The sequence below is a fragment of the Rissa tridactyla genome, chromosome 7 (assembly GCF_028500815.1).
Source record: "Rissa tridactyla isolate bRisTri1 chromosome 7, bRisTri1.patW.cur.20221130, whole genome shotgun sequence".
In the NCBI taxonomy this organism is placed as follows: Eukaryota; Metazoa; Chordata; class Aves; order Charadriiformes; family Laridae; genus Rissa; species Rissa tridactyla.
In genome coordinates this window covers 22516884-22544314 of record NC_071472.1, presented here as the reverse complement: position 1 = coordinate 22544314, position 27431 = coordinate 22516884, and the positions used below count along the sequence as shown (strand labels likewise).

The window sequence follows — 27431 nt, the reverse complement described above, 5'->3', positions numbered from 1 at the left end:
ATTGGCAAATTCAAAATGGACTATTCTCTGACATCAGATACAGAGCTGAACGCTGGCGATTGATTGGCTGGTATTTATTACTGCATCAGCTGGGAGAAGGCACCACTGGCAGAGCCTGGCTCTTCAATCTCTACCTCTCTGCACTTCAATGCAAACCCAGAAACGGGAGTTTTGGTGGAGGACGGTGCTCCCTATAGATGGATTGCTACCCCAGGGCACTGCCCAGGAGTGCAAAGGGGCAGGAGAGGTGTAACGTGCCACTGTCAGTTCCGTGTGAGCAGGCTCTACAACTGAGCATGACCATTGCTTTTGGTGAAATTGCTGCCTACAAAGGATAGAGACACACAAATTATCTGGTTAATACCTGTACAGGAGGTAGGAGTGACATCTCCAGGATCACCATCAAACTGAGCATGGAGAGGAACTAGAGCCACACAAAAAAGTGTGGAAAAAAAGGCTTCTCGGAACATCTCAGCAGTTCCTCTGGATATTTAGATGCCTGTGGGAAAACATAAGTTACATGTTAAGCACACTATACAACCTCCTAGCTCTGCTGAGAAGATACAAAGCCAGCCAATGCTCCTCGAAAACCCTGTGTGTGAAAAACACCTGTCCATCACCATAATGCATTACTGGGCCGCTAATGTAGATTTTTATATTGACTTGAAAGCTAAGCAATTAAAATATTTCCTTTGTTGGAGTATGGGCAAATTATTCAAAAGTGCTTTAGCTTCTTGGTCAGTCTGAAGGGAGGGATCAGGTCTGATTTCATGGTTTCTCTCCAGGTGTGTGTCTGTCCACTCCATGACCATGTTGACTCCATCAACGTAATTGACACCACCATGTAAGCATCCATGCTCATTTCTTCACCTGCTTAGCCTTGTCACCAGTGAAGGTGTGCAGCAGGTCCTTTCCACCTCCAACTTGCCATGTTGCTGTGGTGATACCTGCGTATATTGAAAATGTACAAAAGCCCGCTGCTTTGTAGGCTGCATGACCCATGGAGTGAAGGGATGAATAAACAAGCACTTGAAGAAATGCACATCTTTAGCATTCAACCCATCACTAGGCCTCCAAGGCCCAGCTGCACCTGGGAGTATATTTTGTGTAGGGTTATAACTTAAGCAGCAGATAAGTTAGAGATTTAGTCTGAAAAGCTCTTAGGAATGTATATATAAGTGTTCAGAAGCCCAGGCTTTGAAAGGGTATTCATGGACAAATCCAAGCGACACTTATCAACAGCAAAGAATATGGAGGAAGGGGTGATGCTTGTCTTTATGTCTGGAGGACAATCGCACTAACCAGCACGGGCCCTTGAAAGCACACAGACCGAGTAGTAGCATAGACACTTTTCTGCTTGGTGGTCAATGCAACACAAAACAAAAAGGGGCGTATGTGACCTCTGTTAGGAAAAGAAGGCCTGAGTCCAGTCCAGAAAGAGAGCTTCTTCCTTAAATGGCTTTTCTGGGTAGCTCTTGGAAGAACCCAAGGCTTGAACGGACACTGAGAGTGTATTCAGTTGCAATGGCAGTGCAGGGGGAGGGGAAGTTAGTAACGCAGCTGAACTGCTGCCTTAGTTGCATGAGAAACTGCATCACATGAAGAATACAGGCAGCTCAGCTCCACCTGCGTCTCTCTAGAGACGTCTCTCCATGTGGTGACCAGCTATTCCCTGGTGGGACACATCCCATTCCAGTTTACACTGCAAGCTGCAGCGCATCACAGGGTTCTGCAAACTGGTTTATGATGGAAAGGCTGGTCCTATTGGTGCTGCCAATATCCTTACAACAGTGACAGCTGTTCTCCTTACTAAGGCTTGTGCATATACTAACAAGCCTGTGAGAGCCAGTGCTCAGGCCAGATTTTAGGTAGGGGAAGGAGAAACCCTCCTGCTGTTTGGAGATTTCCTGGGAGAAGGGGACAAGGTGTACAGAGATCCAAAAGCTTCAGGAACACCAACTTGAGGTGCTTCACAGACATGGCTCAGCAAAGCTCTCTGACATTGAGGGCCTCTCACGCGCCTCCAGCCCAGCACCCAAGTGTCCCTACCAAGTAGTTCATGGGTCCTTTCCCCCCTGCCCCAGCTCAGAGAGGCTGCACAGCTGTTTGCAGAGAGACATGATGGTCATGAAGTTCCTGCATAGATAAGTGTGGCTCAGCTTTCATTGCGCTGCAGAGAACAGGATCATAAGGATAAAATACTTACTTTAATGCTAAAGGGGCATTTTAGTTAAGATCAAGACTTCCTCCCTCTAATCTTATTATAGGCTTCCCTTGTCTTGCTTGCCCTCCACAGAGCCACAGGAGATCCTGCTCTCTTGTAGGACACAACAGCTTTGTGCCTTCAGTAGGGCCAGTCTTATGTGATGTCTGAGGAAGCTGGAGAGATCAGCTTTTGGAGAGGCTGAGAGCACTGGAGGCTCTGGCCAAGTGTCTGACTCACAGATCACAGCGTCCTGAGTTTAACCACCTCCCTCCTTCCGTTCTGCCATGTGTGCGTGTGTGCAGAAGAATGCTCTCCAGGCAGAGAGCGGTGAGGAGCAGTTAAATTGCACAGGCAACCAGGGCCAGGTCTGGCACAGGACTGCCCCTACCCGCAGCCATCGAGCCTTTGGGCTGGATCAATGAGGCACCATGGCCTTGGCCTCTACAGGGGCAGAGAGGCGAGGCAGAAAAGTGACAGCTGAAAACACCAGACACACTCGACTTCTTTGTAGTTCTGTTGCAAACAATCTGCTTTACCGCACTCTGTCACAGGCACTGTCTCCCTCGGACGGGATCTCTGTGCTTCGAGCCACGTTAGCCTTCTGCTATACCAGTCATTAACAGTGGATGGACAGATAGGGAGGAGACCCCTCTCCCCACCTAAGGGGTCTCCAAGGCTGGGGTGGGTGACAGTGCCTATTTTGTTATCCTCAGAGTACTATCAGCTGTTGTGATTCTCTCACAAATTTCGTAACATTTGATATTTTCCTTAAAGCTCCACCTCCTGCTGTGAAACGCTCAAATGGAAATCTCAGATTTCACCAGCAAAAGGGTATATTTCAGACGAAGGCATTTTCTGAATGTTGAAGACAATTTTTGAACACTGACAGTCCAGAAAACTAATGGAAAGGGCAAATTGGGAGATAACACATTACATTTGAATACTTGGGTCTGCCCATCCTGTTCTTCCTTGGCCTTTCTTTCTCTGCAAGAGCAGAGCCATGATACTGTAGGAGCAGGGCCTTACCAAGGATTTCTCTTGAAATTTCCTTCTCTCTGTGTTGTTGAGTGATGTATCTCTTTCCCCATGAGACGCACACAAAGCAAAAAACAACACGGCATCTTGAGCAGGGGTTTTGGGTCCTCTGAACAGATTTTGAGGGCACTGCTTTGCACCATCCTCCCTGCACTGAGGTCTATGCTCCTACGTAATGCCTTAGGTGCTCAGCAGAAAAAAGTGTGGTCTTCTCTGCTGCTCCCACCCTCAGATCCCAAGTGACCTGACTGTTACCGACATAATTGCAAAAGTATATGGAGTTATCTACACAGAGCCCTGCAAAAATGGTGGTCTTGCAGGAGGACCTGGGTTCTCTGTTTGTAAGTACCTCTTTCCACCCTGAGCAACTGAACAAAATGTAATATTATGGCAAATGAACACCTTGCAATGACTCTTTCAAATGTGCAAATTACAGTTGGCCTATTTGCGCTCTCACATATGATTGTCAGATAGATCAGATTTTAATGGACTAGAAGGGTCACGTCATGTGCCTGGGCAGGCAGAGCCATGGTCTGTCTTATCCCACACATTGATATTTCTGAAGTTCCTCCTGGTGCACTGTGTATTTCTCCTTCAATACTATAACACCTATTATAGCTGAGCAAATGGTTTCCAAATTCACAAATTCACAGGTGCTCTGCTCTCTAAGATAACTCTGCCTGCAAGGAGCTTATTTAAGGCCACAAAATATGCATTGCTCTCAAGAAAGGAGAATTATGCTCGCTATGCCATATGCAGAATAAAGTTTGAAACTGCACTCCTGCTCTGACATGGACCCGCTCCCAACTTTTTTCATGGCCATGCCCAGTGGGCAGTGCTTGTGGTGCCATCCACTTCTGCAGGCAGCCTTTTACTCCGCTCAAATATTTGCTAAATAAAATAAAATCAGGGAAAAAAACGCGACCCATTTGGAACAAAAGCTCTTATAAATGCACCTCCCCTTCCTCGTTTGCGTGCCCATCGTTTGCACATTGCATGCATAGGGAATTGCAGTGTTTCTTGCAGTCACTACCCAAACACGCCCTGTAGTTTGAGTCCCTGGGCACACCACTCAGGGGCAAGGTTTCCCCACAACTGCAGGGAGCCCTCCAGCTCTCCTGGTCCAACTGTCCCTGAACTTCAGCCAGGGGAAGCCCATGCTGCACCCAGTGCTCTGGCCGCGGGATCGCGCCTGCCCCCTCCGGAGCTTCGGCACTGAAAGCCAGAACCCTCCATTTACAGCACTCATGCAGACCCCTGCCACCCAAAAAAACAGCTGACCCAAGGAGGCAAGTGCAAGATGCTCGCAGGCATTTCCAAACCTGCTCTTACCCCTCAAAATAGAGGAGCTGATGAAACTCAGCATAACAAGGAAAGACGAATCACAGGTTAGTCTAATCCCTGTCTTCTGAAATTCCAAAAATCATAGAGGAATTGTGCAACAGAACAGTTGCTCTGCTGCACAGCAACAGCGGAGTACCATGCTGCTACTGCTGCCATCACTTCTGTGTAGCTGGTGAACTCAACTTAGTTGCCCCAGGGAAGAATTTAGTTCAACAAGTTCCTCTGAAGGGATTTTCTAGACCTCCGGCCCTGGCGGATGAGAGTGTGGCTCGTGCTACCCGCACCCGGGAAAAACTCTTGGGAAAACGCCCAAACTAGCCAAAAGCTGAAAGCAACGGAAAAATACCTAATCTTTTACAGCAGGTATTGTCTAAACACGATGTTCCTGAAATGAGCGGCAAGAGCTGTGCAGTTCGCAGGGGAACGGGCTGGGATTTCAGAGGCTGGCTCTTCTATTCCTAGCTGGAGAACCGTCAGGAAATAGCCGCTATATGACCGCTATAGGAGGAGAGGAAAACTCTGCCTACCTGGAAAACGAGGTCATCAAAATTTCCTCCAAAAAGCCTCCGAAACGTCAGGAAAAGGACTTTGTGGAGTCACTGGTGTCAGGAAGGCTCCTGCATCCCCGGCTGGGAGTGTGAGCTCCCAGGCTTCGGGGTGTGCGGGGAGGAGCGGCCGGGAGCAGCAGGGGCGTCTCCAGCCCACTCCCTCTGCTCCCTCGCAGGATGGAACTGCCCTCCGTATTCCTCCTCCTCCTCCAAAATCAGGCAGAGCCTCATTTGTAGTAGCTGCGGACATCCACGGAGAGCCGCTGTGGGTCCACCGAGACCTCGGGCGGCGTCCTCCCACCCGCCCCTCTCCCAGGGCGGGTGCTGGGCTGCGGCGGGGTTGTCATCTTTGGAGCTGAAGGCATTTTTGTTTTAAACAAACTGGAAAAAGTCTAATTTTTCCATTATGAGAGGCTGCTTTTCGTAGTTGGCATTGCTGCCCTACATATTTATACCATCAAATAGTATTCCTCTTCCTTCCCCCCACCCCGTCCTCCTCCTCTTTCCATCCTAGTAACATGTCCTGAGTGGAACAAATAAAACAAGAACATTTCAAAAAAAGAGCAACTTGCACCTTAGCCTTTGCAAATATCCCAGTCTTGCTCAGAGTCATCCAAGTTTGAGTGTTACCTCTTTCTATTGATTCATTTCTTTGTTTCGGTTTTTGTGTTGTTGTGTTGCAGTGGGTTTGGGTTTTTTTGTTTTGTTTTGCTTTGTTTTTTAAAAATTTTTAATTTCACAGGCAACTTCTAGCTCTGCTAAATGAAAAATAGGGGCAAAAGTCCCAACAAAATATAGACAACAGCAATGACTTTCATTGCTGCTATCCCTTGAGCCATGACTTTGTCTCCAAACTTTTATGTAAATGGACAGTGTGAAGGGAACAGAATCAGGGAACAGCTGCCAGACAAGGTAATCACAATGGGGAAACACAATGCAATTTTCATTTCACTCTACTGACTCCCCAGTAGTGACAAAAGCAAAGGATTTGTCTCAAGAGATATTAGAGTAAGCTGCTAACCCACCAGTCTTGACGTACAGGAACATATTGCTTAGGCTGTTTGTGTTTGCAAAAAACATCTGAACTGCCAGGTGAAAACAATAAACCCAATTCTGTGTAGCTGCTAGTGCTTAAAAAGGTACATTTCTGGAGTATCTTCTGTATCAGCAGCTTCACCAGGAGTACTCTGGTAGACTTGGCAGTGTTAGGTTTATAGTTGGACTCAATGATCTTAAAGTTCTTTTCCAACCTAAACGATTTTATGATTCTATGATACACAAGCAGCACCTATAGGGACCTTAGCCATAAGCTAGAGTTCTACGTGCCAGTTTCCCCATTCATCTCAAAGCTCTGTGACAGAAGCAGGATGAAGGTGCAGCTTCTGATAACAGTGATTTACTGAACAGTACGAGATTCACCTTCCAGAAACCCAGCAAATACACCACATACCAGGCCATTTCTTTTGCCTACTTCACTGCTCTGTGCAAGGAAGAAAGGAAGGAAGGAAGAAGAAAACTACTTGATTTTGTGCTCTCCTCTATGACTCTGTATAGAGTTTCAAGTAAGAGAGTCAATCAGGCATGGATGGCTTATCATGGTTGTATCATTTACATCCCCTTGTAGACTTAAATGTGATTTATGGTGTGTTTAGTTGTTACTTTGTAAACTGTGTATCTGCTCCTTTTTTTTTTTTTTTTTAACATCTGAGTTGTTGCCCCCAATAAAATGCAATCTCCTAGTTTCAAATCACATACATACATCTGAAACAGCTTTGTGGGACTGCTGCGGTTCTCTGGAAAACAGCTACTGTAGTTTCTTTGTGTCTGCAATTGCATCCACCCTTCATGCGATTCCGAGATTACGCAGTGGCCTCCAAGGGTCTTGTTTTCTAAATACGTGAAAAGAACCAAAACTGAGGCCAAGATTGTTAAGTGCTTAGTGAAACTAATGAATTCTGGTCTTCAAATAATTGTAAGTATGCAGTTGATAATTGTAGCATTTTCAGCGACAACAAACGGAAGGATGGATTTTACGCTCTTTTGTATTTGCCATTTTCTGAAATTCTTGCTTCCTAACTCAATTCATACAAGGCATTTGTGTTCCTCCCCTGCAACAGGTAAATGCCTGCTCCTCTGAGGTTCAGGGTTGTAATTCTGCTGTTTGTCTTGCTGACTTCTCTCATCACCCTAAGTGCCACAGTCTGGTAGTCCCTGCAGACAAGGCTGTCTCCAGCCTTCTCATTTTCATCCAGTTCTTCCCCGTATTTAAGTAGGGGGTCCAAAAGAGCATCTCCCCTAGTTGGTTCATTCATCACCTCCATCATGAAATTGCCTTCAAACCATTCCAGAAGCCTTTTGTGGTGGTCATGCCCAACCTCAATGCTCTCCTAGCAGATAGTGTGGTGGTTAAATCCACTCATGAGTAGCCAGACCTGTGGATGTAAGGATTCCTCCAAGTGCCTAAAGAAAACTTCATCCACCTCCTGTTCTTCATCAGGTGGGCTGCAACGGACACCTACTACAACACCACCTGTGCTGGTCCACACTTCCATCCTCACCATCCTATGTGTGGACACTGGGTGCAGGCATGGCTGGCTCTGAGACGTTCCTGTCAGGGCTTGCCTAGCCTCACCAGTACCCAGGAGAAGGCATCTGTTAAAGAAACAAAAGAAGAAAAGCCATTTATTTTTCTCAATTAACCCAGGTGATGTACGTAAGTAACAGCCCCCCCGTGTTTGACATTCTTCAGTTGTGGTAAAATGAGACACAAAGGGGAATCTTTCTGAAGGAAAAAGCAAATGTTCATTTGATGCCATATTTTAGCAATATTTCCTGTGATTTAGGCCATTAAGGCCAACTGCTCCAGGATGTTTAGAGATTCATGACAAATACTCAAGTGCAATCTGAGGCTCTGCATACTTTTTCCTATGTTAACTTTTAAGTCCCCTATGCTATTGCAGTTCTTATTTACTTAGTTCCCTACTTTTATATACAGCATTGGTGTGCTCATAAGTTGTTGTTTGCTAACACATAAGGAAGTACCCTTTGGAGTTTCTAGAATTTTATTTTAAAGAGCTCCAAGGATTTCCCAACCTACAGCACTATTGAAGCCTTGCCAGATGCAGGCCCGTATCTGTGACCTTGTGTTTTTTCGCTAGAGCTCAAGATCCTTAGAGAATGATGATATCCCAGAGACACTACGTTGTTTAGATACAGTGGTGGGAAAAGGAGCGGTCAGAAATTGAGGTGGCGGTCCTCTATCTTCCAGCTGGTCCCAACCTGCACAGACTCCAGAGGAGCTTACAGGAGCCACCCTTAATGCTGCTAGGAGGGTATTAGCATGGTGCAGCATGCTTTTGTTGGTGGGCTGAGGGCCAGTTTTGGCTCTGCTCTGCATAGCAGAGGTTTTGTAGAGAGAGACCACCCAAGGGAACAGCATGCTCCTGACTCTCTGTCTCAGCCGCAGGTTACTCCTTGCCAAGGCTTTGCTCCTGCAGCCAGCTGTGAGCCTGCTTCTCCCCCATTTCTAATAATCCTCCCGAAGCATTTGTTCAGAACTCACTAGTGCAGAGACCCTTGCTCCAAGTTTTATTTCCCCTCTGCTCAAGACCTCCCTTCCCAGGACCAGTTTGAGTATGCAGGCTTGAAGAAACAGCAGGAATGTTCCGGGGGTCCTGTGCCAAGCTGCTCTTGCTGCACAATTTCTTAGGGTACAAAAGTTTGCCCTTTTGTAATTGAGGCCATACTTATGAACTTGTTAATATTTTACCTTCAGTCGCTCAGTCCAGACTAATTGTCTAGAGTCAGCTTTTCTATAGTGCCCTGACGGCTCACCACTCCCGGAGCTGCTCCCTCCCAACAGGGTGAAAGCCCAGGGCTTCCAGCTGACCATTTCTGGTGTCTCCTTGCCACTGTGCAGTGGGTGGAAGAGCCACCTCGGGAGTTTCAATATGAGGGGAAGTGAGGGTGCCTGGGACTCACCCAGAGCTGCCAGGTAGCAGCAACACAAGATTGTAAGTGAACCCAGCAAGCAAAATATGGGTGGACAGAAAGCAGAGTGAGTGGGGAAAGGATGGACTGAAACCCTTTCTCCCAGCATACTTCCCCTTTTGCCAGTTTCACAATCCTTGCTTTTTCTTTCTTTCATCTCTTACAGCACATTTTTTTCCACACAGCCAGTCAAGATGGTTGAGTCCCAAACCTCATTGACTCATTGGGAAGAGCCTTTGCATAGTGAAGCAATTGCGTTCCAGCTCCCTGGCAAGGCAGGGCCTCAGAGAGGCAACTGATGCCTCCGTGGTCTGCAGTACATGCTGGATAATCCCGAGCTATCTTTGCGGAGATTTCAAACCATCTTTAGTTTGGTAGCCCAGGGTAGGGAAAGAGTTAAAACACACAGTTTATGTCTTTGGAGCTTCGTGATGAAATACAGCAAGAGCAGAATGACCCAGCTGCATTTGTTTTATTTTCTTGTCACCAGAGAAACGAAAAGGAAAAACTTGCAGTGGTGTTTCCATGAAATTAAGAGAAAAAACCCGCATAGTTTATAGAGGAAACCTCATTCCTCTCCCCAGCCTTTTACCAGTGATGGTTCAAAAAAATGTACATTTTTAAACTTAGTCACATCCCGCCCCACCCACAGTCCTTAACGCTATGTACAGACCTAAGAAAGACATTACAGTTTAATTCTTCTGCTGATGAACTTCTATCTAAACATTTGTTTTTTCACTGCTGGAGCCTGGAGGTACTGCCTCCCCATGAAATGACTACTCTGGCTAAGGTTACAAAAAAAAATAGACTTTCTCTGTTAGATTTCAACTAACTGTATGAATAATATTCCCTTAAGACATACTCATTATATTGAACCATAAATCTACCGGGGGACAGTTTTGCAATGACTAATGGGTATAAATAGAAAGGAAAGGAATTAATTAGTGCCTTATCCTGGGAAAAGAGGGGGCTGAAAGGGATCAGATAGGGAAAAAAAGTCTTTCCTCTGAATGTGGAGGTACAGCATTGTGGGCTGCTGGTGAGGGAGGAGGCTGGCTCTGGTTGGAGTGACTTCCCTCAGGAGTCTGGTAGCCTGGCAAGGACACATTAAGGCTCAGCAATTGAGCTAATTTATTTGAAATTATAATCCTGTTTTTAATCCCAGCTTTGTCTCTCTGTAACCACACAGTTCTCCTGCTCCTGGTTCTTAAACAAATGTTTCCAACATCAACCCTTGTATGGAGCTGAATCCTTGGGACCAATTATGTGTAATTCTCATTTCCATGGGACCAGTAAAAAGGAATTAGAAAGAAAATATGAAAAAAAAAAAAACCCAAACCTTGAAACCAATGAAAGGCTTTTTACTGGCTTTAGGGACCCGTGATTCAGGTCCTAAATGACAATCTGTGACTTCAAGGCTGCAACTTGTAACTAAAGATGTTCACCAAGAGAAAGCATTAAGCTTAGTTTCTTGAAAAGCAGTAATCCTCACAAACCCCCAGGACATGGTGGGGGGGTCGCACTGAGAAATGAGCTTGGGATGCTTTAGCACATGGGTACAACAGTGTAGCAGTCAAATATCAGCCCAGGTCAATACTGAAGGCAGCAGGTAATATCTGCCAGCATAGTACCATCCTGGTACACTGGTAGCAGTATTTCCGAAACCACCTGAAAGAGGCTTGCCTTGCCTTCCAGGAGCACAAAGCCGCTGAAAAGCCTTCCCTTGAGTCTTTTTCTGGCAACACAGTAAGCTTTTAATTTTTATTTTATAGAAGTTAAGGGAAAATATAATCCCTCCCTTTCTAAACCACAGGACCTTTTGGATGTAGGCAGCAAGGAGGCCAACAAGGGTCTAGAAGAGCATCTGATTGATGCTCGCATGAATCAATGGATTGACGGTCAAGACACTGCATAGCTAAACAACAGCGAGTAAGAGTGAACAGTAGCATCTTCTGGATTTTCTGCAGTGGTAAGGAACTGTATCTAGCTACTCACTAACAACATTGCCCCCAAACTCTGTGGAAGACGAGTGCAGTCCAGGAGCGAGGGACTCATCATGACCCCTTTCACGACCTGAATGCGGGGCCAAATTTGTCACAGGTTAAACTAACAATAATTTGCAAAAATTTTGCACAATTTTGCAATCATAATAATTTGCAAAATAATTTGCAAAACCAAAATTTTGCAGCTAATTCAAGTCTTGCTAACAGAGTATGCCACAGGCATACAGATGTACTTCTGAACTGGAGACACAGAGACCTCTGAAGACTGCACCCACCTCAGCCACCGTGTCACAAGGCAAAAGCCCAGCATGTCTCCAGCCCTCCTTGGACTGACTTTATGTGCTGAGCCCTCCTGGGACTTGCTTTCCTCCACTGGAGTAGAGGCTGTGGGGTGCTGCCCTGCTCTCCAGACATCCCTGTGCCGGGGATCGTGGTGGGCAGCCACCCAGCTGCTGTTCCTCGGGTTGCAGAGTTTTTCCACTGCTCAATGGCTGTTGCTTTTCACATACTTGATATGAATCCAGGGAACCCTGTGCAGTTCTTCGGCCTGGGTCACGTACAGCAGAGCACTGCTTGTCTGCTTTTGGCGCTACACTTAACACCTCTTCTTCCCTTGTGCATGCTCAAATTTTTGCTCTAACACAAAATGTTAGCAGCCCTTGTTTCATTTGTAGCTATGAACTTGTAGCTATGTACACTCAAGAAATGCCTAATTCTGTGAGGAAGTTTCCTCCTGGCCAAATACAACATCGCAATAAAATTCCCCTCTACCATCAGGCGAACCTGCTACTACTGACAAGGAAAATGGTATTTGCACTGAGTGTAATAAAAATTTGAACAGGAGTTTTATGCATGTAAGAAACGTAATATAATTAGATACATAATCAGTGTTAAGAAAAAGATTCTTATCTGAGTTGGTTTCAAAGGTCCTCCTACAAAATAAAACAGAAAAAAAACCCAAATCAGAAAATATGCTGCGTTATTAACTTGTATCCCTCTGAGATAAAACAAGCAAACACTCTGCAGAGCAAGATAGCATTACAGAGGTACAGGAGGAGGGAAATATTCCATCCTTTATTGGATCCTTTTTTATGATACCTTAAATCAGCCCAGTAGATCAGGGTCACAAGGAAGTTAAAATATTTTTGCCAGGGATGTGACATACTCTTTTACCAGGGTAACTGAACATCTGTGCTCTTCATTTGAGCATTGATGTGAGCCCAGTCTCCAACATCAAATGAAATCATTTTGATCACATGCACACAATAAATAACATCTTATGTTTGTACTACTCATGCTCAAGACTGCCAGTGGAACTCGAATGCTTATCTACAGTCAAAAGAGGCTTGAGATTTTCCAGCTTCAGTGTGTAATAAACAAAATTAACAGTGGGGAAATTAAAGTGCAGGCATGTACTCAGTCTTTTACATACAGTTCTTTGCCCTCCCTTCTGTCCCTCATCCACCTATACTTTGACAGCCTCCATCTACAAAGATAAAAATATAGAGAGAAGCAGAAATGAACAAGAAACTATGCATTATTTGTTTCTTTTATAATTACCTTCTTGGGCACAGAAATCAGATTTTCATTTTACATTGAGATTTTCCCTGCATTTCTCTGGCGGTCTAAACAGTCCTGAAATTGTTGACATTACCTACCCTGAGTGCCTTTTCACAGCACAGCATAACTAGTGTAACCACATTAAAAATGTGCCCTGCCATGAAGTGACAAAGGAAATTGTATGTGCCTATCCTAAATTCACGGTAGCGATTGTGGCAGGCTCACCAGTCTGCTCACAGAAGAAGCTTCAATGCTTAACAGCTGAACCGTGTATGAGATCAGGCAAACGTGAGCATCCTTAAAAGCAGCCTGCTCATATTTGCACACCTTTCTGCCTTGCAAACGCAGAATTGGTGTCCTGTCTGCTCAGAACATCTCTGTCAGACATGAAAAAACCAGAAGATGCATCTGTGATCAAGATACGATCTAGCATAGCCCACCCTCAGGGAGGCACAAATACAAGCACAGCGAGAAAAAGCAAAGGGTGCTGGAAGAAGGAAATGGGTAAGGGAGGACTTACAGGATGTGCTGGAAATCCTGCGGTGAAATCAGTCACCCACATCCCTTCTGGAGAACCCAGATAATTGAAGGCTGTAGGAGTGCTTGATAGAAAACCCCAGATCGGGGACAATTAAGTTCTCTGGGCCTCTCATCAAGAACACATGGATCCCATCAAGAGACCACGGCTTGGCCGGTGGTGAGCAGACATCTCCCTGGGAGAGGACTGGGGGCTGGCAGCGTCTGGCAACAGGAGACAGCAGGCAGCAGTTTGTTTTGGCAAGGCCTCTGTCATGTTTCATCTCTGTGAGCAAAAGCAAGCTTGTCTCTGGTCCAGGGTTCTGCTCTTGAAACCTTTGGGAAGAGGCAGGGGAGCATGGGAGGCGCCAGGTCTACATTTACCCCTCTGCAGCCTTGATTGTAGATGCTGCAGCTGCCACAGAAACCTGTGTGGGCTCCCTGCCCACCATCAGTAAGAGCAGGGGCTGGTGCTGGCTGGCATGGAGCGCACCAGAGAGCACCCGAACCAGAAACACCAGTAAAGATTACAGCCTGGGTTTGCTACCTCCGAGCTACTGATATCTATGAGCAGCATCAGCCCCAGTTTCAATTGCATTAGGATGACTTAAGAGTCCTGCTTTCAGGGAAAGCATGTTTCCAGAACCGGGAGCTGCTTTCACGCAGCCTGAAGTCCACGCTTCAGGGGAACACATATTTAAGGGATGTCGTTTGAATATACATTCATTACAAAGTCTTTTAACATCATCACAGCCTTAACATACACATGCTACAAGCTCTACCCTTCCTCCCAGACAATTCAGATGGACACGATAACGCTGTGTTCACGCACTCAGTAAACAACCCCCCTCAAAAGACCAAAATTAAGAAGGTTACAAGTGTAAACACATATACATGATAATCTCCACCCCTTGCCCCTACGGAGCAGGGTACAAAGTTCATGCTGTAATAAACTCCATCCCTTGCCTGGGAACAGCCACCCCTGAAGATGACAGCCGCTTGAGTATTCACCTATTGCAGACTTCACCTGCTGTCCCTGCACGGGGGTATCCCCTCTGCAGGAACAGCAGGATCGATCCGCTGCTCCACATATCCCTTCACTAGTCCCTCCCCTGCACAGGACACCACGGGCCCCAGCAGCCTGCTCTCATGAGACTTCAGCTGCATGCCACCAGCTCCAGTGTCCCAGCATCCACTGTAGCCACTGTAGGAGCACCTCCCCATTTCCCTGTCCCAAGTCTTGGGGTCCCCCTCTGGGGGGTCCCTTCCCCCCTCTCTGTCTGCTCCTGCAGCAGCTCTGGGGGAAGCCTCAGCGCTGACTCCCAACCAGGATCCCCCACTAGTGCCCTTGTAGTGCTCATTGCATCCCCTAAGGCCATTGGTCAGACTCTCCAGTCCTGCCAAGAGGGAGCCAGCCCTGGACGCCCGCACAGCAGAGCAGCACCCGTTTTCCCTGGGTCTGGCGCTCGGCACAGCCCTGCTACGGCTCCTGGGCTCGTGCCTCTGGATCCTGCACATGGTGATGGTCCCAGCTCCGGGCCACTGGGGCAGAGGCTTGTAGCAGGACCCATCCCAGGTCTGTCTTCCCATCTGGGGAGAGCGCTACGGGGTGTGCCACTTCTCTGAGCTTCTTTCCTGTTCTTCTCTCTACCCAGGCGAAGAAAGGACTGGGTAGGACTCAAGCTTTTGAGAATGGGATAATGCGCATGCTCTCTGTATTCTGAGACGCGGGTTAAGGGATGTTATGCCATGACTTGATGGTTTTAAATGGTTCCTGTCTTCTTCTCTTGAAGCTGTGTCATAACACAGGCCAGAAAACCAAGAGCTGTAGACAGGACTTCATCAACAGGGCCAGGCAATAACAACACATTTGTTCTTCCCACAGTGGTTCTCAGTTCATAGGAGCTGAATGCTTTGATTGTAAAGGAATCAGCTCTGCCAAAGATTAGGCTTTTTTGGTTGGAAAAATCGATGATCTGTTTTCAAAAGGTTTCTCCAGAAATCACACGTTTCTACAGAATATGCAGAACTGAGCCAAAGATTTGAAAGGAAACAATTCGGACATGGAGAAGTTATCCATAATCTGATGAAGAGGCAGCTGCCAGGTCAGTGCTCTGGTTTTTGCACCCTTTCTGCCTTGCTGAGGGGCAGGACTGGAGCCCTGCTCCACCTGCAGCCACCTCTGGCCTGGTTTTGCTGAGGGACATGCTTAATTTCCACAAAAGTACTCCGAGTGGGAGTAAAAAAGCACGGGGTTTTCAGTGCCTGGCTGAAATCTGGCCTTAAATTAAAGATTAGTTATGTTTCCGATCTAGTGCCCTGGTTAAGGAAAATGATTTATTTTTTTTTTTCTCAGGGAATGGATCAGGGAATGGGGAACCAGCAAGCAAGATGAGGTGTGAGAGCAAGATGGGGGTGCCACATCCTAATGCTGTTCCACCAGAAGCTTCACCCCCAGCCATCACAATAAGCTCACAGCAGGCACATGCCTTTTCCAGCTCAGGTCACGACTCTGTTTTATCTGCCCTAAAGCTCTTCATAAGCTGGGAATGCTTTGTTTCCATAGGCTTGCTGGAGCACACTGCAATGTAAACCTGCACGTCTGTAATGCATGGAGGAAATGTGGATTCCACATGCTGTCTCTTTCTCTCTAACTGGATCCTCTCTTCCTGGAGGCCAACAAGGTGTATTCAGGAGCTATGGCTCTGGGAAGAGGATGGGCACGGCCCCGAGGGTCTCCAGCACAGCCTGCTCATGTGGTCGCCCCTTCTCCAATGTCCCTGGCAGGACCAGGCACAGCAACCAGCTGCTAGCAGGGACAACCGGGTCAAATGGCTGCAACTTTCTCCTTCACAGCATATCTGAGCCCTGGGCAAGGAAAATATTGACAACCACAGTGACATCAGTGCTCTTGCCACCAGACAGGCACAGCACCCACTTCTGGCCAAAATGATCCCTATTGAATCCCTTGAGCATCCTGGGTGGTGTGCTTCTGTAAGAGATACTTGAAATGCAAGGTATAAATACACACAGCTGGTTTCTTCTGGTATAAACGTTTCTCCTGATTTAAAGGTTTACATCTCCCAATGCAAAGGTTTCTCCCCTTTTGCAGACTTCCCATCTGTGTGGCAATTGGAGGCAAAGGGAAATAAAAATCGCAGCCATAAATGGAAACATTTGCAAAGGAAAGGGGGTAAGACCAGCTGCCAAGCTACAGTTACTGAAGTATGACTAAGCAGCAAAATCAGCACAAGATACTGTACTTTCTGTAAGCTGCTGCCCTTTCACACAGACGAAACCCATGCACGTCCCCCAGCCACTCCCCCACCGTCCCCAGCTAGAGTTTGGTAACCAGAAACACAAAGACACTGGGAGCTAGTAAGCAACAGGGTGCTTGGCTCCTGAAGCTGGGCTCCGGGTGCTCTGCAGCAGGCATGGTTGCAAATCCAGCAAGATTACCTTGAAGTAAGAAGTCAGGAACCATTTCAGAGTTTATAAACCTTACTCCCCGCTTTCTGAAGAGGGGAGAAGATCCCTCTTTAATTTTCCTCTGCCTCATGTAATGCTTTAGGATTGTGGAATGCTTTCCTCCGAAACCCTCATTAGCCCAGGGACCTGCAGGGAGGCAGAGTAGATGACTTTCTGTTGCCTCTGGTAAGAAGGGGACCAGCAGAATCACAGCTGAATGGTTGAGGCTGGTAGACACCTCTTCAGATCATCCAGTCCAGCCCCCCGGCTCAAGCAGAGTCAGCTGAAGTCAGCTGCCCAGGACAGTGTCCAGTTGGGTTTTGAGTATCTCCACAGATGGAGACTACACAACCTCTTTGGGCAACAGGTTCCAGCGTCTGACAACCCTCACAGTAAAAAAAACCTGTTTACTTGTGTTCAGGTGGAATTTTGTGTGTTTCATTTTGTGCCTGTTGCCTCTTGTCCTGCCACTGGGCACCACTTCTTCATTACTTCCCATAAGGTGTTTATACACATGGAAAACATCCTCCAGGTCTGAACAGTCCCAGCTCTCTCAGCCTCTCCCTTTTAGGAGAGATGTTCCAATCCCTTCATCATCTTGATGGCCCTTTGTTGGACCTTCTCCAGTACGCCCATCTTTCTCTTGTCCTGGGGAACCTGACACTGGACCCAGCTCTCCGGTACTGAGCCAGAGGTGAAGGATCACCTCCCTTGACCTGCTCCTCCTAAAGCACTCCTCCTAAAGCAGCCCAAGATCCTGTTGGCCTTCTTGGCTGCAAGGGCACATTGCTGGCTCATGTTCAATTACAGAACTCATCACATCATGTTGGGCAACTTTAAAGTCAGAACTGGTATGAATTTCATGACATAGACCTAATTCTGCTGGAAACCATCCAGATTGGGAAAGAACATGAGCAAAAATATTCAGATAGAAAAATTATTTTGAATTCAGCAGTGAGCTCCTTACAACATCCTACTAAAATCACTTGTTTACTAAATTTCTCTTAATGTACCAGTAAGAACTATCAGGCCCCTATTAACTGAATGATTATTTAACATATAGCACTACATTTCAAGAGTTTTAATGGAATTAAAGTGACTTATCGGACTGTTTTGATGAAAATTTCCTGGAAAAAATGTGCAAAGTAACAAATCTGTTTTTAGTAATGCAGCACATATGTCCTCTCCAGTGGCTAACAAGCACTTGTTTAAGTGCAATAAGAAAACAGTGTTTGTGGGTCAACTGAGTTCTTCAGTTCCAATTTCGCAACTGCGCAGTGAACACATGCCTCTAATTTGGCTATCAAAATCACTGGAGTGTAAAAAACCTGGAGACACAGTGATTGCAGGCTTGATTCAACTATCTGAGTTTATGAAAAATTACACAAAACCACATGATAACACCGTACAAGAGCTGAACGGCAGTGTCTACTCTTGGGATCGTAAGCAGCTGTGCACTTCTGAAACAGTCACCGTGGCCCCCTTCATAACCGGTGGAGGGAAATAGGACTTCTATGGACCAGTTTGTCACCCTCTGACCTGTCTGATAGGATTCTTGTTAATTTTACTTCAGACAGGCTTATTTCTTGTCCCTGCTATGAAGAGTCCTAAATGATTGGCTTAGACTAAGGTGTCTTCACCGAAGATAGATGAAGTTGTAGGAAATAAATACCTCCACAAAAGACCTATAAAAGAAGACATCTGGCCTGGCAGTGAGGTACAGGATTCAGCCAGTATAGGCATCTCAGTAGGGTGCTCCCATGCTCCATGCACAATGGGGAGAGAGCAGAAATTATTAAGCCAGAAGTATATCTGAACAGAAGCTTGACTTTTTTGTGCGTCACTGCCTTTGCCTTGTGTCCACTGTGCACTCAGGATGGTTTTCACAGAATCAAGGGAGAATCAAGGGAGAGAGGTTCAGTTCCCATATCTCCTACAGTTTTTAGGTTGAGCAAACAATTCCTTTGTTTTGCAAGACCCCACCAACAAAAGAGCTCTCAAAATATTTTTCTAGCTCTTGTCTCTACCTATTAACCCACCAGACATCACAAGCAAAAAATACGCAAACAGCTTTGTTAACCACCTTGTTTAAAGTATCTTCTGGCATTACCTGTAAACCAGGCACAAGACAGTCAGAAACTGATCTTGTGATTTCAAAGCAGAAGTGTTTGAATTGTGCGATGCCTTCCTGATGCCATACAGGTATGACATGGTCATATCTGTCTTTGCTATGCAGGCCAGACACTGCTGTTTTAGAGTTTCTCACACTAAATTGCCTTCTCCTGAGAATTCCCTTCCCTACACCGAAGAGGATACAGAAAAGCTTCCCAGATAGATAGCACACTTTCTGCCTTCCATGCTTGAGTGGTGCCTGTCTAGCAGCCAGCCTGAGTCTACCAGAACACCCACACAGCAGCCTGTCATCAACTGGATGAGGCAGCCCCTGGGGTGTGGCAATGTCTATATTCTGCATAAAGAACGCCATGGCTGACTCCCCCTTCAGTCATGCAGCATCTACCAGCAGAGTATTTCTTGGCTATGTCTTGCCACATGCATGAGGGTCTTCCCAGGCCTTGCGCAGAGCATACAACAATGTGAATCCAAGCGACCCTGAATTTACAGGAAATCCCAAATCCTCTTGTGACTATGAAGAGTGGAGCCACTCAATTTGGGTTTGATAGCAATAAATTCCCAGTACCCACCCACTTGCATAGCAAAGGGGATAGCGTGGGCTAGATGATGAGACATCAACTGAAACTGGAAGCTGCGGGGCCCTGAGAACCTTGGCCAGATGGCACAAGCTTGAACCATGTGTGGCCTCAGAGCAATATTACCATCTTTGCAAGCAGCCCTCCTCCTGCACCATGGGAAGCATGTGGTCTTCCAAGACCTAGCATGGGTCTTCCCACGGGATGTGACCTGTGAGACCCAATGTCATGGTTTGGGCCAGACTGGCCACTGAGATGAAAGACGGGTGCTCTCCCCCACCTCTCCCTGAAGGGAGAGGATGAAGACAGAGAAAGAGACTTATGAGTTTAAAAGTAACCAAACTAATTAAATATTAATAAAATAATAAAAATAAAATAATTAAATATATACAATATATATAAAACCAGTATTGAGCTCCCAGGATGACAATCATGTCACCGACAGGCACTGTGAGAGTCCCAGACTGGACTCAGGGATGGATGGGAACTGGATTCTGTATCTGGATTGAGGAACACAGGGATCGGGATCAAGGGCAGACAGAGTCCTCCTTGGACGCCAGGCATTGAAGAAAAAGCGCTGGCCCTTTCATCTCTCAGCTTTTATACTGAGCATGATGCCGATGGGATGGTTTTGGTTTGGTCAGTTTTGGGTCGTCTGTCCTTGCCCACTCCTCTCCACAGGTGCAACCCCTCTACGCTTTTCCGCTTCTGACCCTCAAACGGGGCAAATTAAAATGGGACAAAGTTAGCTGACCTTGATTCCTATAGCAATAAGTAGGAGTCTCTCTGCATACCGTTCCTTGGAATAAATTATAAACAATCAGGTCCTACTGCTCTGGTAGCGAACAGTGCCTGAACAGTGTACTGCTAATTTCAGAGACTTCAGTTAGTTAGGAGGGGCTTAACTGAAAAGTAAAATTACTGAACAGAAAACTGGTTCTGTTTTACCTCAAACCAGGATGCCCAGGAATGTTGCAGAGGGAAATTTATGCAAGGCTAGTCTGCTCCTGCCTTGCTTTGCAAGGTAGTAAATGACACTTTCAGCAAGACCCCATTGTGCCCTGGGGGCAGCGTTCAGGTCACACCCCAGGCTGCTGTTGGGATGGCTGTTTTCAAGTGTAGTAATCTGCCGCATGTTCTCATTTCACCCACACGCCAGACCCCTTTTGACACACTTTTCAAAGGAGCTGCGGAGCTCCAGATGGAACTCATCCAGCTGCCCTCGGCTGTGTCTTGTTAAGTACGTGCCCAGCACTTCCACATTAGGCTCTCGCAGCCAGAACAAACTGCAGTCTGCTGCTTGCGGACCGAGCTTTATCCGGGACAGGCTTGCCCTAGAAAAGCAACATGCTGGTTTTACAAGCTGCCTTTGAAAAATCTCTAGTACTTCAGGTCCTGTGGAAAATACGGTATGTGACTGTGTTTAGTTCTCACATTAACCAAGACATAATTTTATATGCAGGGATGATTTTATCACCAGAGGTACTATCAGAGATCCAGAGCCCTCAGAAACACTCCGGGCTGAATTTCCCATTTACGTAGAAATAAGTACAACTCAGATGAAGGAGTGAATGCTTTGTGGCTCCTGAGGGTTTGGATTCTTTTAGGGCAAGAGAGAGATTTGCAGGGATTTCAGAAGCTATAGACCAGCACTTCGAGTTAATATCCGTGTTTATGAAGATTTGAACTGCTTTCTAGAACTGAGCCAGGAACAAAACACCAGCCAGGCTCTGACAGTTACGCCTTTCCCCCATGGTTTTGAAGCAGTGAAAAACTGTGGGATCTACGTGCTGGCCTTGCATGCTTATTCCTACACTGTTTGCTTTCCCTTAAGCCATGAAAAATACTAGTCGAGGGGTATGGGATTTGATTGTTGGGGCAGAAGAAAAGAGAGACAGAGAAAAACTTTAGAGGTAAACTTTGTATCATGTTTAGGATCTTTAGGATTACATTACACTAGATTTGTGCCATGTAGAAAAGCCTGCTTTCAAAATGAGGTGCGCCAGACCCACATAGCCTGCAGCCTGCCCTTCCGCTGATGCTCCACATCAGTCTCAGGCCAGGACGAGGGCAGTAGCAGCACAGGCAAAGGGGACTGCGGGCTGCAGGCAAGGACCTCCTGCTAGGGCTAGCCAGCGTCTGCGCTGGATGTGCCTTGAACGTGGTACAAGGTCATGCAGTGTGGGGCTAGGTATCTGACACCTGATTTGGTTCAGTCTGACTGCAAGAGATGCATTTGTGACATTGCAGAAATCCCTTTCTGGCTTACATCAGCGTCTGAGGTTTAATATGCCAGTAGGAGTTAATCCCCCAGTCCTAACACGAGAAAAGCTTGTTTCTGGAAAGCTGGAAGAACATCAAAGAGCCCTTACCCCCCATGCAAAGGGCAAGGAGGGATTAACAACAAACTAGTGATATTCAGCCTGGCAGCCAACAGGGAGCATCCTCTGTGGAAGTAAAAAATGCAGTAGCAGGGATAATCCTGAGATCACCCCAGGAAATGATAGGCTCTTCCAGAGAGGGAGCTTGAAAGAAAAGGTTTGGTAAGATGAGGGTCTTTGTCCTCCCACCACAGAGGCTGGATGAGGTCAGGGTAGGTAGCTGCCAGTGCCTGTCCCAGTCAGTCTATGAAACACATAAATCTGCTTTGATATTTCATTTTACATCTCCCTGAGGGGTCAGAGGACAAACTGGCATGCTTAGGAAGGACAAGTCCTGGTCAGTGCCTGAAATTACTGTAAGGCTTTGGGGGCTCTCACGTGCTGATGTAAAAACTGTTGTAGGCGCGTATATTTTGTTTCTTTTCATGCAGAGTTCGTCCTCTTTGCAGAGGCTTTTGGGGCCATTGGGAGCCATGCTCCATGCTGTAGCAGCCTGTGGTCCTTCCCCCGTGGGACACAGCCCCAGCAGGAGACCATGCCCTCGTGGCGGGGAGGGAGTACTGGGAGACATGGGTCATTGCAAAGCTGAAACATCAGGCTGGCTGTTTTGATACCAAGTGATTCAGGAAGCACAAAGTCCACTGATGGCTTTTGATCCTTGGCTTCTGGGCTCCACCATCCCTGCGCGCTGCTGCAGCAGCCAGGTTCACCTGCACATCGCAGTGCGCATCTGAGGGATGTGGGTACCTCAAGGTATGGCAGGCTGTCTCTCCTCCTTAGTTTGATTCTGTGGAAGGATGCCATTTGTTTTCTTTTGTCAAGTATCTCCAGGCCGCACCTCTGTGACTGGGAGCTCTCTGAGGCCCATATTTTCCAGGATAACAGGTCAGATTTCAAATTTCAGCCGCAGTAATGATTTGCTGCTGGCTGGCATAAGCTCTTTGATGAAGATGGCTAACTCTGAGCATGTTCTACGGATCCATATGTAAACCAGAGGTTACCTTCCACAAAGGTTGTTTCAAAGGTGCCTGTATACAACAATTTGTGCCTTAATCCCTTCCTAGTCTCGAGGACAGCTCTGCAAAACAAATGTCTCGAGGTTCTCTTGTCAGAACTCTAGTTTGTGTTATTAATCGGCTCTGTGGGGGCTCAGAAAGGTTTTGCCCTGTCCCTCCAATACCTTAATGATGGGTAGAAGTCTCAAAATTAAGTAATCATTGTGTAACTAACCTGTGGGCCAAATGGCAAAGAAAGGTCATCCATGATGGGTGTTTGACAACATTTGAAAACAACCTCAAATAGACCCAGGGATAAGGGGACCCCCACTGCCATCAGACCCCTTACCAGTTTGGAGAAGTTTTTCCAGATTGCTGTTGTGATGACCATGCCTGCTACGAGGACCTTATCCATAGGTGCCATGGCTGGGAACAAGCCTCTGGACTTTTTGCCATAGCCTTACCTTCGAGTGCTCCCACAGGCTTCTGGCACAGCGAACAAGAATCGTGTGTTCAGGTCATGAGAGAAAGAAGAAAATACAAATAAGAGATCTCAGCTGCTAAATGAATCTGTAAGGGAGGGAGGAACATGATCTCTGTGGAGACGACAAGGAGTAACAGGTTTAACAGCAGCAGGGGGTACTTAGGCTGGACACTAGGACATGTTCTCTAGAAGTTGCACCAGCTCCATTATTTGCAGCACTGTAAGTAGCAGCAGTGATTTGCACTAGAACAGACTGTCTGCAGACATAGCAAAGCCTCTATGTTCAGAGCAATTTAGGGCTGGACAAACACCCATCTGACAGGGGAACAAATATGCAGCCTGTGGGCTAAAACATACCTTTAAGGTAAAAAACGGGCTTAATGACCTCTTCATGCCTTATTTCTCAGTGCTTCAGTGTCTAAAGAAACCTAAGTTTGATGATGCAGCATCTTTTATTTGGCCAGCAGATTATGGAAAAAAAAAATAATCCATTTTTTAGACAGGCTTAAGTCCATGGCTATACCAGGACTGCTACAGCGTACACTCTGTGCAGTAAAATCAGATGATGTTGTAAAAATAGATGTCCCCCAAAGTTTCTTGCATAGTTTTTCCCCACTAGAAAACTCACCTCATTTCAAGAAACAGTTTATCTCCCAAGACCTTTGAAGTCACTGAGAACAAAGTGCCATAAACAAAAGTGAAGAAAAAAGAACAAAAAATTTTCTCCAGAAGCACGACAGGTAGGATGGTGTAGGATGTGCCTGCATTGCCTCCAGCTTCTTTTATTTCATTCTATTTTCCCGTTTGATATATTACCATCAAGAAGAGATACCCCAGCTGTGTTTTCATTTGGTTCAGCAGCTTGGGTGTTAAAATCTAGCATTTTCACAGAGATGACAAAGCCGAGAAGTGTTTCTTGTGGGTGTCTGCAACAACGTATGGGACCAGGAACACTGCCCTGCTGAGATGGTGGGCAGGTGGAAGGGCTGCAGCGATATTTCACGGGGACGAGTCTCTCCACACATTCCCAGTCCTCTCTGGAAATGCCAGGTCATTGTCTCAGGGTTCTCCTGTGAGCACCTCTGTAGTTTCTATGTCTGACAGGGATGACCTCATGTGTAAGAAGCTATTTAAATGAAACAAGAAAAACAAAAAAAATAGAAATTAGCATCGATTGCTCAGTTCAGAAGTATATCAGCAGGCCTCTCAACTTCTTGGTGAGGCAACTGCTGGGCCACCTGCCTGCAGCTTTCCTCCTGCTACACATCCTCCAGAGCTCTCTGCTGCCAGAGGTCCCAGGAGCTCTGCCACAGCATGCCGGGGGCAACCCAGGAACTGGGCTGATGCAACATAAGCTTTCTGCAGAAAAGCATGGAAAGCAGACACTCTGGACCCAGCTATATCTCCTGACAGACAGTGAAGAGAAATTTTGAGGGGAAAGACCCTGGAAGAGCATGCTTGTTGCATGTGGGCTTAGATAAGGGCAACCAAAGAAGACACTGTTAAGTGTAGATCTAAAAATTCATTGTTTGTCTAATTAACATCTTAGCCTAACTAGAATACAAGAGCTTATTTAGTCTGGTTATTTTATAGGTACCTATACTCTAAATGACTTAACTATTGATAGGAATTAGCAAAACCTAAAATTGTTATATACATATCTCCCAGAGATACGGTATGCAGCATGCTTTGGTGATGCTCCCCTATATGGAGCATCTATTGGACAACACTACTGGAGGCCATCAGCTTCTCAAATCCTTTACTTGGAGAAGTGTGATGATGACTGTGGGAAAGTAATGGAAGATCAGCGAGGAGGACTGTAAACACACTCACGTAACTCACACCTGGGGTGCTGGGAAACACATATTCACACTAATTGTTGTTCAGTCTTATGTGCTTGCAAGCAGAACACCTGCACTTAGATAACATAAGTCTGCTAAGGACTCAAGGACACCTTATCTGCTGCTTGAGAATCCTGCCCTCTCTTTGAAGAAGATCAAAGCACAGTGGGAAAACTACGCCTGCTCCAACCCTTGAGATACTGGCAAGAACAGGGAGTCTGAGCGCGCTCTCACTCTCTTGCTAACAAGGGCTCTTTGCCTTTCATCCGTGGTTTTGTGGTTGTTCCTGCATCCTGCCTGCACCAGTTCACACAATGACAGTGCGTGTTCAGGGGGAGGGGATCGTCTTCCTCCATGGTCTTGAGTTTGCTCAGAATTATTTCTGTGTGTCAACCTTGTATTTCTTAATGGATTACAGTCTTTCCTCTGCTGTTTGCCCACAAGCTGACGTACACCATGATTCTTTCTTCTTATACAATATGATTTCTTTTAAGGGGGAGATCCATGCAATCGGACAAAATAATGCAAATCTTAAACTGAGACACATTTGGGAATAATAGAGTTAAAACAAACCACAAATGCCAGGATAGCAAGAGGCATTTGAACATTCAGTTATTCTGCTGTTACAGCTGGGAGAGGCTAGACAATGGACCTCTGCTCCTTGAGAAAACAGTAGGCACAGGAAAGGCTCTTAAATAATTTTGAAAATGGAGTTCAAAATCATCCTAGAGCAGCTATTTATCGTTACACAGCTTGAGGTCTAGCACTAACATCGTCAACAGCAATTTGGCTGGGTTACAGGGCTGTAAGCTGGGGGAAGAGTTGCCCTGGCAGTCCTGTGGTCTCCAGGAGTCCCGTGCTGTCCAGGGCAGTGCCTCTGGGGAATGGAGCTGCCCAGGGGTGTGGAAATAGCGGTCATGATGCTACCATGCCTTCCCATCGGTGGTGGGAGCAGGCACTGACAACAGTGCAGGGAAATGACGTGGACCTCAGGGCTGTAAAGGTACACCACAGGGTGCCAGGCAGGGCCTCACGCCATACTTGATGCCCATGGAGAAACAATAACCAGGGCAATCAACTAATCTGCAGACCTGCTCCAGAGCTGCAGCCACAAAGCTGGATAGGTCTGGACAGATGATCGGTGCCAGTGGGCAGGTGTAGCTGAGCCTCTTGTTGCTTTGCAAGTGCAAGCAGTCTTATGTTCTCATTTACAAGAGCTAACTGGGCAGGATATTCATCTCTCACTTATCAGTTCACCTCTCTTTTATCGCATTTTGCTCTGTCCTCTAGGATTGCAGTCCCACAGTATTGTCCCAGCCTGTTGCATTGTTGATTTCTGCATTGCTTGTAAGGTCCGTGTTCTAGGAGTCCTACCACATTGGTAAAGTGGCCTCAGTGATTGCCCCCTTCCCCAGCCACCACATTCCCATGAAGGGCTGTGAATCAGCACTGCCTCAAATGAGGAGAATTTAGTCAGAGGAAAACAGAGAAATGTGGCCCAAATTCTGTTGTTGTTACATAAACCCCCTTGCTGAACATCTGGAGAACATCTGAAGTTTAACAAAGCAGGCCTGCAGGCAGAAGCAATTTTGACCTTCCCTGTAATGTAAGCATAAAAATTGAGACTGAAAAGAGGGGAGTAAATATAACCAGAAATGGAAGACAAAATGGGTCCAGCATATCAGGGCCCACTTTGGCCCAAACACCCGACAAGGGCTCCCGCGATCCTGCCTGGACAGGGCACCAGTGTGGGGAGAGACAAGGCAGCACGCCTAAGCACAAGGCATTGCGCATTGCTGAAAAATACCTGCTGGTCTGTGTCTTCTGGGAAAGACAGCTCTTCACCGGACTCTGTTTAAAACTGTGTCTCTTCTGGGCAAACTGGAATTTAAAGGGAATGTTTAGATTTTTCTCCTGGGCAAAACTGACAGACACTCCAGAACTGAGGCTTGGAAACTGACAATTTCTGCTGGTCTGGGATTTTCTTCCCCTTTCAGTAAGGGGAAAAAGCAAGGGCATGGTTGGGGTGGGGCTGAGGGTGGGGGGCTGTAGGGCAGAGGAGGGGAGAGAGCACACAGAAGCAGGAAAAATCCCTCCTGCCATCTGCTTTTTAGCAAAAAGTTATAAACCAGCCCAAAGACAGAGAGAGCTTTCTCCAGGTGTCTTTTGCATCCCTGCATTTGACATGTCCCAGCTGGGGTGTGAGGAGGGCATACCACCAGGAGGGTGCAGGACCTGTGTGGGAGGGGGCAGCCCCTTTTCCCACCCCCTCCCTTACTGGCAGCGCTGCATCCTGCCAGCTGGGCAGCCGTAGCAGTAGGTGTGTAACCCAGGGGCTTGTCTGTGTCATGT

At 46.6% G+C, this 27431-nt stretch overlaps 1 protein-coding gene across 2 annotated transcripts in view; it reads right to left on the bottom strand.

Annotated features, from left to right (window-relative positions):
* Nucleotides 1–5323, bottom strand: part of COL6A2 (collagen type VI alpha 2 chain) — a 29240-nt gene extending 23917 nt beyond the window's left edge. The window contains exons 1-2 of one of the 2 annotated variants that reach the window (XM_054209648.1): nucleotides 5113–5323; nucleotides 365–499 (exon numbers count right to left, since the gene is read on the bottom strand). In XM_054209648.1, coding sequence (XP_054065623.1) covers nucleotides 365–470 — 106 coding nt within the window. In that variant the 5' untranslated portion in view covers nucleotides 471–499; nucleotides 5113–5323. The remainder of the gene's footprint in view (nucleotides 1–364; nucleotides 500–5112) is intronic. The other variant, XM_054209647.1, reaches the window with a different exon arrangement.
* Nucleotides 5324–27431: the final 22108 nt, after the last annotated feature.